The sequence below is a fragment of the Tachysurus fulvidraco genome, chromosome 16 (assembly GCF_022655615.1).
Source record: "Tachysurus fulvidraco isolate hzauxx_2018 chromosome 16, HZAU_PFXX_2.0, whole genome shotgun sequence".
NCBI lineage: Eukaryota > Metazoa > Chordata > Actinopteri > Siluriformes > Bagridae > Tachysurus > Tachysurus fulvidraco.
In genome coordinates this window covers 17,866,726-17,882,620 of record NC_062533.1, presented here as the reverse complement: position 1 = coordinate 17,882,620, position 15,895 = coordinate 17,866,726, and the positions used below count along the sequence as shown (strand labels likewise).

The following is a 15,895-nucleotide window of genomic DNA, read 5'->3' as shown; positions in this document are numbered from 1 at the left end:
ATCACAGTATACTCACTACAAAAAACTAGACTACACCACTCACTCACACACACACACACACACACACACACACACACACACACACACACACACACACACACACACACACACACACACACACACACACACACACACGATGGATGTAGGACTCGAACCCCCAACCATGGAAGTCTGAGGCAAATTATATGCAGTGATGAATGTTTTCTTCGATTGAGCTGTTTTACTGTGTTGAATTGTGATGATTAAATCTACACCCAGCTTGTTGTTGTTGTTGTTGTTGTTATTGACCATGAGCTACAAATCTTTTATTAGTACTATTTTGACATGTAGAACTCCATGTCCTCATCCAATTCCTCCAACAAAACACCAGCACAAGCTTCTCAGACCGACTGATGCAACACTTTCCCAGAACCAAACGTTCTCTATTACCTTGAAACGACCGCTTCGAGTTGCATCAGCCGCTTTTCACAATAAACACATCGCGAAGAACCTACGATCGACCAATAGAAGTGTAGAAAACGCGTGACTGACAGCTACATCGACCGATCGGATGAGCAGGAATTTTAGAGGCGTGTAAGGGATCGCGTTCATTATGGAATGCTTCGCGTGAGGATTGGGTGATAGACGTGAAATCCCGCCTCTTGTAGATTGTGATTGGTTTAGAGTGCGCCATGGTAACGCGGTTACAGGATATATGAAGCAGGGACACGGTGGAGCTTCATTTCATCATCCGAACGACGAGCTGGGATTCGGGGGGAGGCTAGAAGTGTAGAGACGGTTAGAAAGGCTAGCGACGAGCTAGGCTAATAGGCTACACTGCTAGCATATCATCCGAGCTAGGCTAATAGGATACACGGCTACAAGGCTACCATATCATCCGAGCGACGAGCTAGGCTACACGGCTAGCCCGCTAGCTGCGTGCCCGCTGAGGCGGTGTTAAGTATTAGCTTTTATCTTGAGCCCCAGAGGCTAATATGGCGTTTTAAGGCGGCGATGCGGCGACACTAATGCGGCGGCATGCACCAGGAAAAACAACCAGATTTGCGCTATTCCATCTTCACGACTGCCCAGCAGTTGTGCTCCAGCGCTCGGGGTCTAGCGGTGAACCAGCCGGTACCTCTGCTCCTCGACCGGAGGAAGCTAACGCTAACGAGTTCGCCTGGTTCTCTACTCTAGTGTCGTAGCGTTTTTGTGCCTCATCCTATCATTGATATCAAAATGAAGCCCCAGGACCTCATAGCCGGTAAAAGTAGCCTGTGGATCTTCGGCTACGGTTCTCTGGTGTGGAAACCTGACTTTAAGTACAAGCGGAACCACGTCGGCTTCATCCGCGGCTACAAGCGGCGCTTCTGGCACGGAGACACCTTCCACCGCGGGAGTGACGACACGGTGAGGTTTATTTACTCGTTTATTTTATAAATCTGCTGTTTTTAACGTTCGTGAATTTTATTTATTTATTTTGCTTGTCTCTTTTTTTACAGCCTGGAAGAGTGGTGACGCTCCTGGAGGAGGATGACGTAAGTTCCATTCTCCTCTTCATCAAGTCGTGACGTCATGGGCCAATTAGCAATTATTCTAAAGAAAAATAAGTTCTATACACTATATGCAGTTAGTGTATAACGTTTAAAAGAAATCGGCACACTCTGAGGTTCTGAGGAGTCAGAAAATAACGACTGATTTTTATATTAAATGCCACCAAGAGAAGAACAGCGCTGAATAAACAATGATCGGCAAATCTAGCGACACCGTGTTTGTGTTGTGTGTGTGTGTGTGTGATGCAACTTTAACGCCACCTCCTTTCTCTGCAGGCCTGCACCTGGGGCGTAGCCTTCGAGGTGACCGGCTCCCAGATCGAGGAGTCCCTCGCCTACCTGAACATACGTGAAGCCGTACGAGGAGGCTACGGCACCCGGATGGTCGAGTTCGTCCCGCGTGATGAGAGCCAGCCCTCGGTCCAGGCTCTGGTTTACATTGCGACAGAAGACAACCCGACCTACCTGGGTCCTGCAAGTGTAGAAGAGATCGCTGCTCAGATCTTGGCGTGCAAGGGAAAAACGGGCTACAACATCGAGTACCTGCTCCGTCTGGCCGAGTTCATGAGACAGAGTTGCCCCGGGGTCGACGACGCTCACCTGTTCTCCATCGAGACGGCCTGTTTGAATATCTATTTTACAGCAAAAAAAAGTGTAATCGCTTTAAACTAACTAGCTGTAAATCCAGTGATGCTGCTCATGCATTTTACCTCATTGTGTTGTAATGTGTAGCTTGTTTTGTGTTGCGTTTCATTTCTCTCTCTAAGTGACAGATCACAAACCTACAGAGCACTCCAAAGCCGCAGTCAGTCGGCTCGTGTAAGACAAACTTTTACTGTAAACGGTTCATCGTTCATTCATTAAATAAAAGTGATTTAAATGTGACTGTGTGTTTCGAGTTAATTTATACATCACCACAGTTGAGCGCTGGATTGTGATTGGTCAGAAGCTGCTGAATGAACAGCAGCCCTGTTTCTATAGTAACAGCTACGAAGTAAGGCTGGTGAGGGAACAAAGCTGTTATATTATTTATAGCTATAAGATCTGAACATTTATTACTTCCTGTAGGTTTTTTATAAATGCTTCATAAACTACATCACACCTGTTGCTCACACGTTTCATTTCCACTCAGAAGCGGGAACTGCTTTGGATGTAGTTCAACATGACTTCTGTCTCTCACACACACAGGAACAAGGAAGCCGGTGATCCTGGAAGTCCTGTGTTTACACTCTTGTCCTGCGTTTCAGGTCTGAGGGAACAGATAAGAGAGGAAATGTGGATCAGCGGTTCATCTTCTTGTAGCTATGAACCTGTGTACAACAGCTTAGAGGAAGACCTTTCTGATCCGTCCCTTATATGGGATTGTCAGCAGTTCAGAAATAAACATGCTGTTTGTCCGTACGGATGCTAATAAGCGAGGTCACGGCCCGTCCACCGAGGACCGTGTCACTGATATGAAGCTTCTTTGATACTAACACTTAAAATATCTCTAAAGCCTTATTCCAACAGGCATCATCCATAAAGAGCATAAGTCAGTTTCATTACCTGTTATAACAGTCGAGTGTCATGCACGTTAGAGAAACTAGATGCTAATGAAGTGTCAGAGGTTTCATAGTGTGACGTGTCTACTCTCCCTGATGGTACTGCATTATTCTGAACAACTCTCCCAAGTCTATTTGCAGAAACGCAGCCCCAAGCATGTCATGAACCATCATTATTCTTTCACCCTCCAGACCTTCGGCGAACAACCTTCTTCCTGCAATAGCCAAATATTTCAAATGTTGACTCATCAGTCCAGAGACCTGCTGCCATTTTCCTGCTTTCTCCCCAGATCCTATCCTACGTTTTCATGTAAAGTCGAGTCATTGCCTTGTTCCGTGTCAGAGGTTTGACTTTTGGACCACAATTCTTCCATGGAGATCATTTCTGTCCAGATTTCTCCAGACAGCTGATTGGTGTACCAGGGTCCCACTGGTTTCCTCCAGTTCTTCGCTCATGGACACTGCTGGACATCATCTGATGTTGAAGCGTGATACGTCTTTCATCTGCTGCATTAAGTTTCTTTGGTTCACTCCGTCTACGCTCCACAACATTGCTTGTTTCTTTAGCTTCTTCACATCCTGAAAGAAATCCAGTCTGTTTTAAGATCATTCCCAAAAGAAACCTGGTTGTGCAGTAGAACCTTGTCTTGTTGACCCGAGACATGAAACTGTGTCCACAACCTCATCTCAGAATCCGAGTTAGTTTGTCCTGACCCAGTGTGAAGCTCCTACACAACTGTTTCTGTTTCAGTTAAAGGTGCGGTCTCTGATGTTCGAAAGCCAATGTTGACATTTGAAATCACCAAAACAAACACACCCCTAACCCAAATAAGCCCCACCCCTGTATTTATAGCTCCGCCCACACATACATACGTAACCCAGGTGACTAACAGAAAGAAACGTGTCTATCATAGCTGAAGGGAAGAACGATACGATTGTAGATAAACAAACAAGCAAAAATGACACGCAAGCATAATGATGTAAAGGACAAAGGCATATATTAGTTCTGTGTAACAAAGCAAAACCAACGTTACTCACCTATCGAGAAGGAAAAAAGCGCCTCGGCGTCTTAAGTAAAGTCGGCCACATATTCACAGGTCGGAGTTTCCCGAGTCGATAACTCCTGAGCTAAACGCTGTTACTACACAAAACGCGGTTGTAGCTGCCTCTCTACATTACTACGATAGAAAAGAGGTGTTATTTGTGTAGTAACAGCGTTTAGCTCAGGAGTTATTGACTCGGGAAACTCCAACCTGTGAATATGTGGCCGACTTCCTGCTCCTTCAGTTCTCTCCAGCGCTGGAAAGCTGATCCTATATTAACACGTCCTACTTCTTGTCCTTATCGTAAGTCTTTCTTCTCTTTCTTTCTGTTTTTATCCTCCATGTCAATGTTAAAACCGTTTTCTGCTAATGTCACACACGCGCACTGAACACTCTCTCCGCCCATATCGATAAGACACGCCCCTTTCTGCTCATTGGCTACACGTTTGTTTTGAATTTTGTTTAGTTTGTCAGCCCGATTCATTTTCTGAAGCATTTCTCAAACAGAGACCTCACCTTTAAAGACTGTGCATCAACCTACATACGAAGCCGATGATCATTCATCACACACCTGACACTGATCCTATAAAACCCCTGAATTTGTGGATGCTGGTTTGAAACCAAAGGGTCGATTTTTCTTTCTGTTTGCTCACTTTTGCATTTGATTAAAAAAAAAAAAATTAAAAAATTAAAGCATTCTTGCTTTACAACATTTTTTCACACCTGACTAAAACCTTCACACGGTGCTATACATACATATACAGGTGTCATGAACCTTCCTATGTACGGCGTCACGTACTGTTTACAACGTGTATAAAATGTGGTGATCTTACAAAAAAAAAAAACAAAAAGCGATAAATAACAGGCAGAAGCGTCTGGAATTATTTTTGATTTTTTTATTATTATTATTATTTCGGATTTACTCCACGTTAGTAAAACAACACTCTTCTTTCTCTCGTATGTACAGAGTGAAATATAAAAATATACGAGCATCATGGGAAATACGGAGAACGGTGAAAGGAGCGAGATCCGCGATGGTATTTACAAACACTGGACAAATCATCACGCTTGAGAGACAAAAAAAAATAAACTCCAAAAAAAAAAAAAAAAACACCAAAAACCCCACAGATGCCACAAAAACCATGTGATATCGATACGTTTAAAAATAAACAGCTCCGTTACAATTTACAGTTAGCGCAAATCTTCATAAATTAACTTTTTCTTTCTTCTTTTTTTTTTTAACTTAAGCTATGATACATTTTACATCCATTCGAAAACTTTTCCAGGTCAGAAATCTTCCACTTTTTAGTGGAGTACTAAATTTTTTTTTTTTTAATTTCTTTTTTTTTGTTTTTTTTTTTGTTTAAAGCAGCATCACATTCATTCACACCTTCGTTCAAGAAAAAAAAAAATTCTCCTCATAGGTCAGAATATTTAAATATTAAGGATCTGAAGCTGAAGCTGTATAAAGAGAAGTTTGGCGTTTTTTTTAAACACTTTTAAACGGGCGATTTTTCACGATCTTGGCGAGTTCGAGTAAAGACGATAGTCGAGGTTTCGCTTCCTGTTGCAGATGTTTGTACTAAACGTTCTCGCCAAACAGAAGACCAAAAAAAAATATCATGCTGGTGGGCCCTAAAAAAACAAGTAATCGGCGAAGGAAGGAAGGAAGGAACGAAGGAAGGATGGATGGATGGATAAGTGCAAAACTAGGAGCGATGTCTGGAATTACAGTCGAACAGATGGATCAGAAATCAGATTCGAATTTTCGCTGTAAAACCAAAACTTCACAGTGACTACAGGCCTGGTGAAATGTTTTCATGTAGGTAGACGTCATAAACCGCCGATAAATAAATCTCACACCGCAAGGGTAAAATTACTGGCCGAACTAAAATGCGCGGTGTGACGCCGCTACCGTCCACCAGCGTGGCCGCTCGGAGCTTTGCCTCTCTTGGAGGTGGTGTGAAGGACATGAGAGCTGCCGTGTGGGAGGAGCTGAGCGCCGGAACCCAGGACCGAGCCTTTAGCCTGGGGAGAGGGCGTTCCCACTGGAACGAGCGCCACAGAGGATGAAGATCGAGCGATCGCTGACTGCAAGGAGCCGGAAGTAGCTGCCGTGATACCTGAGGGATGAAATTAGAGCAAAACAAATTCAGAAATCTACTGAAACTAATCATCGTTAACTCGGTGTAACTGTGTTGCATTGCTATGGTGTAGAGGGCATCTTTGGATCCTGATTGGTCGGCAGGATTATGGTTTCTATAGTAACAGAAAAAGCTGATTTGGTGAGGTTTTCTGTCCACAAGGGTACGTTTATGGGAGGAGTCTGCAGTGTCAGAGACAAAGCTGTCACTAAGTTTACACCTTGTTTCCCGCTAGCATGATTTTTTTTTATCTAGTTAGCGATGGGTTCCTAATCAGAAGGTCGGGGATCAAGCCCACAAGCTGCTGAAACATCTACGTTGGGTCCTTGAGCAAGGCCCTTAACCTCACCTGCTCCAGGGGCGCCGCACGATGGCTGAACCTGCGCTCTGACCCCAGGCTCATAATAACCTGGGATATGCGAAAACCGGGGGAGTCGTGGCCTAATGGCTAGAGAGTTTGACTCCTAACCCTAAGGTTGTGGGTTCGAGTCTCGAGCTGGCAATACCACGACTGAGGTGCCCTCAGCCGTGCGTCACGTCACTTTCACTTGATTTTCTTGGCCTGCTCAAAGAACCCACCTTTAGACACGCTGTAGCCGTACGCCGCGTACGCCGCAGCTGAGGCGGCTGCTGCTCCAGCCATCGCTCCTGCCATCGCTGCTGCGCTGCCGGCTGTCGACTTCCTCCCTCGGCCCTTCCTGCTCGAGCACTTCCCTCCGCTTCCCGAGCCTTTGGGTCTCCCTCGGCTCCGAGCGGCTCTTCCTCTGCCTGGACTCGACACGTCTAGAGAAGAGACGCCTGCAGGACAAACCCAACATCAGATGTCTGACATCAGCAAACATCATAAGGACATCATGAAACGTCTTGCTTTTGCCCAGATTCTAAGGATATGCAAATTGGATAAAAGGAAACTAATTTGCATACTGTACCCGATTGGCTGTCGCATCTTATGATGACACAAACATTTCTGATTTAAGGCCATTATTTTAGGCCATTATAGCCTGACTTATATAATATAGCACTGTTCATTTTTGTCATTTAAAATTACTAATTTTTCTACATCAAAGGATTCAAAATTGGAATTAGATTTTTTATTTGATATGCAGATAAATTAAATTCACAGCAAAGCAAAATAAAATATTTCTTCATTTACATTATACGTTAGTTAACGTGCCGAGTCGGTCTTTCTTTCTGTGTAAGTGGTTTGTCTCGGCTCCACACATTTCTTCTCTTTCTTTGTTTTTATCTTCCATGTCAATGTTAAAACCGCTTTCTGCTAACGTCACACATGCGCACCGAACACTCTCTCCGCCCACATTGACGAGACACGCCCCTTTCTGCTCATTGGCTACATGTTAGTTTTGTTTTTGTTTAGCTTCTCGGCCCGATGCAGTTTTCTGAAGCATTTCTCAAACAACGGAGACCCCACCTTTAAGTCCAAGTGAGAGCTAGCGATGAAGCGAATCGACTCTGAATCGACTCTGAATGAGTCGCCCCTAGAGTGAATCAAACATGCCGAGTGTTTTGGGATGCAGGATGTTTTTTATTTCAGTAAATATGGAGCTGATAAACTGGATGGAAACGAGGAACAAAAGAAACACAACGGCACCGTAAACACTGGAACACGATACATAAAATATTATGTGTTGAGCACTGGCTCTGTGTTCTTTACGCCGAACGACATGTGTTTCTATTCAGTTTATTCGGTTTGTTTAATTACTGAAAACGGCGCTCGCTGAAGGACGACTCATTAATCTCCCCTAAAATCCTCTTCTGACTGGTTCTAAAGGCCATAATTCCATTTGAGTACATAATAAATAATCGACCGTATAAATCTGCCTTAAGACTTAACAACTAAGAAACCTGCCCAGACTCTATGTGTATGTAAATTAGGTCTATCAGATGTACTAGAAGAGAAACATGCATATTAATCCTGTTTAACTTAATAACGTGTTCAATACGTGAATCACTAAATACATTATTATTATTATTATTATTATTATTATTATTATTATGATTATTATTACTATCATTATCATCATAATCATCATTATTATTCTGATTATTATTATCATTATTTTATTATTATTATTATTTTTTATTATTCTGATTATTATTATCATTATCACTATTATTATCATCATCATTATTATTATTATTATTATTATTATTATTATTATATGTTGGATCCATTATTACATTTTAAGATTTATTTTATACATAAACAGAAGTTTAGTTTTTTTCTCCTCACCATTCACGTTGTCAGAGACTGAGCCGGTGCCGGAGGCGGGCGAGTTAGTGGGCAGAGGTTCATCCACGATCACCAGCATGTCGCTGCTGCTCTCGTCGGCTGGCAGAGAGCCGGGCTGCAGCTCGCTGCTCAGAGAGATCTACACAAACAAGTCAGATTTTCAGCTACGCAGCATAAAAATAGAAAACTTACAGAAACAAACCCTTCGATGCCGATTACTTTATATGTATTTCTCCTTGACGTATCGGCTTGGAGACGTGACACGTTCGTGACAGACGACACACAGATCTGTTCGTCTCCCTGCACTTGATCCTTATCTGTATTTTAACAAGCTTCTAAAAAAACTTCCCAGAAGAGTTCCAGTTAAATAATAATAATAATAATAATAATAATAATAATAATAATAATACGTGGATAAGAAATGCTTATAATTCGCCATGACAACAAATGTGGTTAAAATCTGGATGTAAATGTGTTTTTAAGTCTTAAAGAATTAAATCAAGCAGCTTGAAGGTTAATAAACTGTTTAAGTGAAGAATAAACGTGGGGTTAAGTGTAAGGTGTATGTTGTTCTCACCTCACTGAAGGGGCTGGGCATAGCTGACTCCATGTCCACGCTGATGTACGAGTCCTCGCCGTCCGCAGACAGGTTGGAGTTGTCCGCCGACGGGGTGTACGGGATCACCAAGTTCACGCCGTCTCTCTTCTTCTTGGTCGTCTCCGCGTCCTCCTCCTTTTTCCTCTGCACGTGAACAAATTACAAAATGTACAGAACTCCACAAGGCCCGTAATCGCTCGTACAGGAACGATGAAGTACAGAATGAAAGGTTGTAGATAATAATACATAACTGATATTTACCTTCTCGGCGTATTTTTCTCTCTTCCTCTTCCGGTCCTTCACCTTACTGCTCTCCTCCTGCTGCCTCTTCTCCTCCTGCCTTAAACGAACTGCTCACAAACAGAAGCACAAAGATCTGTGTGTTTATGCGATCAGAAAATTTTGGAAAATCTCTATTTCTTTTCATTTAAAAAATTTTTGATTAATTTATTCATTCATTCATTCATTTATTTATTTACTTACATTTATTTAGAATTAATTTTCTAATTTTATCTATTTATTTGTTTTCCTAACTAATTTTTATTCATTTTATTTTTTAACCCTGTTGTTGTACATTTTGTCCACGACATTACATTTATTTCGTTGTATACAAACAATTCAGTAATAACGCAGGAGTCAGATTGTGTTTGAAACGTCCTGAATCGACTCATGAAGCCAGCGAATCAAATGCAATGGATCATTAATTCCTCAGAGTAAATAAATAACATCCCTGAGTGATTATTTGAGACTCGTTAGTTTCCGTTACAGCCGGGAACTGAGAAGGATTTAACTGTGACGAGAATCGATCTCTGCTACCGGAGAGATGACGTGGAGACTCGGCTAGCTCATGAAGATTGACACGTTCAGTATATTTGATCAGCGGCTAAACTTGCGATTCATTTACAAGACACGAGACGATTGGAGGGACGTGACAAACCCGACTCACGCTTTTTCTCCAGCTCCTCGTCGTCCAGCAGCAGACTGACCACCTCTTTGGGCTTCAGAGTGTCGGGTTTAAAATTCCCTCCTGAAATCACCATCCTCTGAATCTGAGACACGGGACACACGAGACAGTGCGATTAGACTCGGAATAAACAGGTGAGCTGCTTTAAACTGGATTAGGACTCGATTCGTTTACAGCGAGGTTCGATTTGTTAAGTTTGGGAGGAAAAGGAAGTTGGTGTGTGTGTGTGTGTGTGTGTGAGGTTTAAATATGAGAAGAAAACTAGTACAATGATCATAACTGTGTGTGTGTGTGTGTGTGTGTGAGAGGTTTAAATATGAGAAGAAAACTAGTACAATGATCATAATTGATCATAACTGTGTGTGTGTGTGTGTGTGTGTGTGTGTATTTCATCCCTTAATACCTCGCTCTTCTCCTTAGCCCGCTGTAGGATTCGCTCCTCTATGGTGCCTTTACATATGAGGCGGTAAACTGTGACCTGCTTGGTCTGGCCCAGTCTGTGGGCTCGGTCCATGGCCTGCTGATCAACCGTAGGGTTCCAGTCACTGTCGTAGAAAATCACCTGCAGAGGAACAGAGGACCTTTATAACACACACACCTTCATCAAATTCTCCTTTTGTCCAGAGAGCAGAAATTAAAGGTGGGGTCTCCGTTGTTTGAGAAATGCTTCAGAAAACTGAGTCGGGACGGCAAACTAAACAAAAAACAAAACTAACGTGTAGCCAATGAGCAGAAAGGGGCGTGTCTTGTCAATATGGGCGGAGAGAGTGTTCGGTGCGCATGTGTGACATTAGCAGAAAGCAGTTTTAACATCGACATGGAGGATAAGAACAAAGAAAGAGAAGAAAGACTTACGATAAGGACAAGAAGTAGGACATGTTAATATAGGATCAGCTTTCCAGCGCTGGAGAGAACTGAAGGAGCAGGAAGTTGGCCACATATTCACAGGTTGGAGTTTCCCGAGTCAATAACTCCTGAGCTAAACGCTGTTACTACACAAATAACACCTCTTTTCTATCGTAGTAATGTAGAGAGGCAGCTACAACCGCGTTTTGTGTAGTAACAGCGTTTAGCTCAGGAGTTATCGACTCGGGAAACTCCGACCTGTGAATATGTGGCCGACTTTACTTAAGACGCCGAGGCGCTTTTTTCCTTCTCGATAGGTGAGTAACGTTGGTTTTGCTTTGTTACACAGAACTAATATATGCCTTTGTCCTTTACATCATTATGCTTGTGTGGCATTTTTGTTTGTTTGTTTATCTACAATCGTATCGTTCTTCCCTTCAGCTATGATAAAGACACGTTTCTTTCTGTTAGTCGCCTGGGTTACGTACGTATGTGTGGGCGGTTGTTGTCATTATAGTGTTCCAGGATGTTCTGAAGAGTTTGATGATGCAGATCGTGATGTTCCAGCAAACTCACCTGATAGAGAACTTGTCTTATAGAAGTCATAATGAAAGAGAGAGAGAGAGAGAGAGAGAGGGACAGGGAGAGAGAGAATGAGAGAGAGAGAGAGACACAGAGAGAGAGACAGTGAGAGACAGACAAGGAGACAGAAAGAGAGAGACAGAGACAGAGAGAGAGGGAGAGAGGGAGAGAGAAAGAGGAAGAGGAAGAGAGAGAGAATGAGAGAGAGAGAGAGATAGACAGAGAGACAGACAGAGAGAGAGGTTGATGAGGCTGAGATGACGAGAAGGAGAAAATAGAGGACAGAGGAGGAGAGGAGAGGAGAGAGGGAGGACGAGATGAGAGAGAGAGAGAAGGAGAGAGAGACGAGACGAGAGAGAAGAGAGGGAGAGGAGAGAGAGGCAGAGAGGACGAGGGGAGAGAGAGAGAGAGAGAGAGGAGTGGAGAGGCGAGGAGAGAAGGAGAGGAGAAGAGAGGAGAGGAGAAGAAAGTGGACGAGGGAGAGAGAGAGAAAGAGAGAGAGGAGAGAGGAGAGAGAAGAGGAGAAGAGAGATGAGAGAAGAGAGAGGAGGGAGAGACTGGAGAGGAAGGAGGAATAGAGAGAGAGAGGAGGGAGAGGAGAGACGACGAGAGAGCAGCGTGAGAGAGGGAGAGAGAGGAGAGGATGGGAGAGATGGAGGAGGTGAAGAGGAGGAGAGGAGAGAGGAGGAGAGAGAGAGAGAGGAGAGAGAGAGCGCGAGAGGAGTGAGAGAGGATGAGGAGAGGAGAGGTGGAGAGGAGGAGAGAGAGTGAGAGAGGAGAGAGAGGATGGGAGAGAGAGAGAGGAGACGAGAGGGAGAGAGAAGAGAGAGAGAGAAAGGAGAGAGGAGAGACGAGGAGAGACGGAGACGAGAGGAGAGCAGGGAGAGAGAGAGAGTGAGAGGAGAGGAGAGAGAGAGAGAGGAGGATGAGGAGAGAGAGGAGCAGAGAAGAGAGAGGAGAGAAGAGAGAGAGGAGTGGTGGAGAGAGGAGTGGAGGAGAGAAGAGAGAGAGAAGAGAAGAAGAGAGAAGGAGAGGAGGAGGGAGAGGAGAGGAGAGAGTGAGAGAGAGAGAGAGTAGAGGAGAGAGGAAAGAGAGAGGAGAGGAAGAGGAGAGAGAGAGAGAGAGTAGAGAGAGAGGGAGGCAGAGAGGGCAGGCAGAGAGAGAGAGATAGGAGATGGAGAGAGGTGAGAGAGAGGAGAGGAGAGAGAGGAGAGAGGGAGAGGAGAGAGAGGGAGGAGGAGACGAGAGAGAGAGAGGCGAGAGAGACGAAAGAGAGAGAGGGAGAAGAGGAGAGAGAGAAGAGAGCGAGAGGAAGAGAGCGAGAGAGTGAGATGCAGAGAGAGAGAGAGTGAGAGAGGAGAGGAGAGAGAGAGAGAGAGGAGAGAGAGAGAGGAGGAGGAGAGAGGGAGGCAAAGGAGAAGAGGAGGAGAGAGAGAGAGGACGAGAGGGAGGAAGAGAGAGGGACCACGTGAGAGTGGAGCGATAGCGGAAGGAGAGGAGAGAGGGAGAGAGAGAGAGCGATAGAGAGAAGAGAGGAGGGAGGAGAGGAGATGAGACGAGAGGAGAGGAGAGGGAGGAGAGAGGAGAGAGAGGATGAGGAAGAGAGAGAGAGACAGAGAAAGGAGAGAGAGCGAGAGAGAGACGAAAGAGAGAGGAGAAGAGAGAGAGAAGAGAGGAGAGAGGAGATTAGAGCAGAGAGGAGTAATCGAGGAGGAGAGAGGAATAGAGAGTAGAGATGAGGAGAGAGAGAGAGAAGAGAGAGCGAGATAGAGAGAGAAGAATAAGATAGAGCAGAGATGAAGAATAGAGAGGGAGAATGTGAGCATCTAGAGAGAGAGAGAGAGAGAATAGAGAGCGAGACGAGAGCAGAGGAGAGAGATAGGAGGAGGAGAGAGAGAGAGAGGAGAAGGAGACAGAGGATAAAGCAGAGAGAGAGGAGAGAGAGACTAGAGCGAAGAGAGAGATAGAGATAGAGAGAGAGAGAAGAAAGAGAGTAGAGCATGAGAGAGAAAGAGAGAGCGGAGAGAGAAAGAGAGAGAGGGAGAGAGAATGAGAAAGAGGGAGAGGGAGAGAGAGAAAGAGAGAGAGGGAGAAGAGAGATTGGAGAAAGAGAGAGAGAGGAGATTAGGATGGAGGAGAGAGCGAGGAGAATAGAGAGAGGAGAGAAAATTAGGCATGAGAGAGAAGGAGGTGAGGAGAATTGGAGAAAGGAGGGATGAAGAGAGAGAGAAGTAGAGAGGAGAATTAGAAGAGAGAGAGAAGGAAGAGAGAGAGAGAGGGAACGAGAGAGAGAGGAGAGAATTAGGAGAGAGAGAGACGAGACGAGGGGGAGAATGTAGAGAGAGAGAGAGAATTAGAGCCGAGAATGGGAATATTAAGAGAGAGGGAGAAGAGAGAGAGAGAGAGAATTAGAGAGAAGAGAATAGAATTAGAGCCTTAGAGCCAGCGAGAGAGAATGAGTAGGAGAATATAAAGTAGAGAATTAGAGCATCTCACCGTGTCTGCAGCGGTCAGATTTATCCCCAGACCCCCTGCTCTAGTGCTGAGGAGAAACACAAAAATATCTGTCCTGCAAGCAGAAGAGAGAGCGAGAGAGAGGGAGAGAGAGAGAGAGAGAGAGAGAGAGAGAGAGAGAGAGAGAGAGAGAGAATTAAGACAATTTTCCAATACCCCCTCACACATCCTCTGTACAAAATGGAAAGCAGACGGCGGTGAAAGGAGATAATGTGAACCAGAGACGCACAGGGAGGTCCAACATGACGGCACATCACAGACCGAGCGCTAATTACAGCTTGTTTTGTAAACGTGAGGCAGAGAGAGACGCTAACATGGGACCTGCTGTTAGACAGGTCAAACTTTTCACCCCTTTTAGCCTCGACAAGAGAAAAGAAATTACTGCTGGACTCCTCACCGGCTCTGGAAGCCTGCCACCATGTCACGGCGCTCTGAGATCTTTGATGAACCATCCAGTCGCATGTATGTGTGTTTCCGGTACACCATGTACTCCTGGGGAAAGAAGAGAAGGAGAAGTTATTAAAGTTATTCAGAAACTAAACTAAACCCTGTGTGTGTGTGTGTGTATGTGTGTGTGTGTGTGTGTGTGTGTGTGTGTGTGTGTGTGTGTGTGTGTTTGTGTGTGTGTGTGTGTGTGCGTGTGTCTGTATGTGTGTGTGTCTGTATGTGTGTGTGTGTGTGTGTGTGTTCTGTATCGGTTGTGTGTTGTGTGTGTGGTGTGTGTGTGGGGTTGTTGTGTGTGTGTGCGTGCGTCTGTGTGTGTGTGTGTGTGTGTGTTTACTGTGTGTGTGTGTGTGTGTGTTTGTGTTTTTTTTCTGTGTGTGTTTTGGTGTGTGTGTATGTGTGTGTGTGTGTGTGTGTGTATGTGTCTGTATGTGTTTGTGTGTGTATTGTGTTGTGTTGTGTGTGGTGTGTGTGTGTGTGTGTTGCGTGTGTCTGTGTGTTGCTTTTTGTTGGTTTGTGTGGTGTGTGTTTGTGTGGTGGTGTGGGTTGTGTGTGTGTGTGTGTGTGTCTGTATGTGTGTGTGTGTGTATGTGTGTGTGTGTGTGTGTATGTGTGTGTGTGTGTGTGTGTGTGTGTCTGTATGTGTGTGTGTGTGTATGTGTGTGTGTGTGTGTGTATGTGTGTGTGTGTGTATGTGTGTGTGTGTGTGTGTGTGTGTGTGTGTGTGTGTGTGTGTGATAACGTACTGACCACACTACACACAATAACGTACTGACCACACTACACACAATAACGTACTGACCAGACTACACACAATAACGTACTGACCAGACTACACACAATAACGTACTGACCACACCCCACCAATAACGTACTGACCACACCACCTACAGTAACGTACTGACCACACTACACACAATAACGTACTGACCACACCACCTACAGTAACGTACTGACCACACCACCTACAGTAACGTACTGACCACACCACCTACAGTAACGTACTGACCACACTACACACAATAACGTACTGACCACACCACCTACAGTAACGTACTGACCACACTACACACAATAACGTACTGACCACACCACCTACAGTAACGTACTGACCACACTACACACAATAACATACTGACCAGACTACACACAATAACGTACTGACCACACCCCACCAATAAGGTACTGACCATACCACCCACAATAAGGTACTGACCACACTACACACAATAACGTACTGACCACACTACACACAATAACGTACTGACCACACTACACACAATAACGTACTGACCACACTACACACAATAACGTACTGACCACACCACCTACAGTAACGTACTGACCACACTACACACAATAACGTACTGACCACACTACACACAATAACGTACTGACCAGACTACACACAATAACGTACTGACCACACCCCACCA

General features: G+C 44.6%; 2 protein-coding genes across 2 annotated transcripts in view; one reads left to right on the top strand and one right to left on the bottom strand.

Moving 5' to 3' along the window:
* Positions 1–705: 705 nt before the first annotated feature.
* Positions 706–2,417, top strand: chac1 (ChaC, cation transport regulator homolog 1 (E. coli)). Its single transcript, XM_027170200.2, has 3 exons — positions 706–1,389; positions 1,482–1,517; positions 1,809–2,417. Exons 1-3 carry the CDS (start codon positions 1,219–1,221, stop codon positions 2,202–2,204), a joined length of 603 nt encoding a protein of 200 aa, XP_027026001.1. The 5' UTR covers positions 706–1,218; the 3' UTR covers positions 2,205–2,417.
* Positions 2,418–4,997: 2,580 nt separating this feature from the next.
* ino80 (INO80 complex ATPase subunit) overlaps positions 4,998–15,895 on the bottom strand; it is a 48,246-nt gene continuing 37,348 nt past the window's right edge. The window contains exons 28-36 of the mRNA XM_047801789.1: positions 14,413–14,507; positions 13,998–14,070; positions 10,477–10,635; positions 10,056–10,158; positions 9,371–9,459; positions 9,089–9,253; positions 8,512–8,650; positions 6,840–7,058; positions 4,998–6,239 (exon numbers count right to left, since the gene is read on the bottom strand). Of these exons, the coding sequence (XP_047657745.1) occupies positions 6,028–6,239; positions 6,840–7,058; positions 8,512–8,650; positions 9,089–9,253; positions 9,371–9,459; positions 10,056–10,158; positions 10,477–10,635; positions 13,998–14,070; positions 14,413–14,507 (1,254 nt within the window). The 3' untranslated portion in view covers positions 4,998–6,027. The remainder of the gene's footprint in view (positions 6,240–6,839; positions 7,059–8,511; positions 8,651–9,088; positions 9,254–9,370; positions 9,460–10,055; positions 10,159–10,476; positions 10,636–13,997; positions 14,071–14,412; positions 14,508–15,895) is intronic.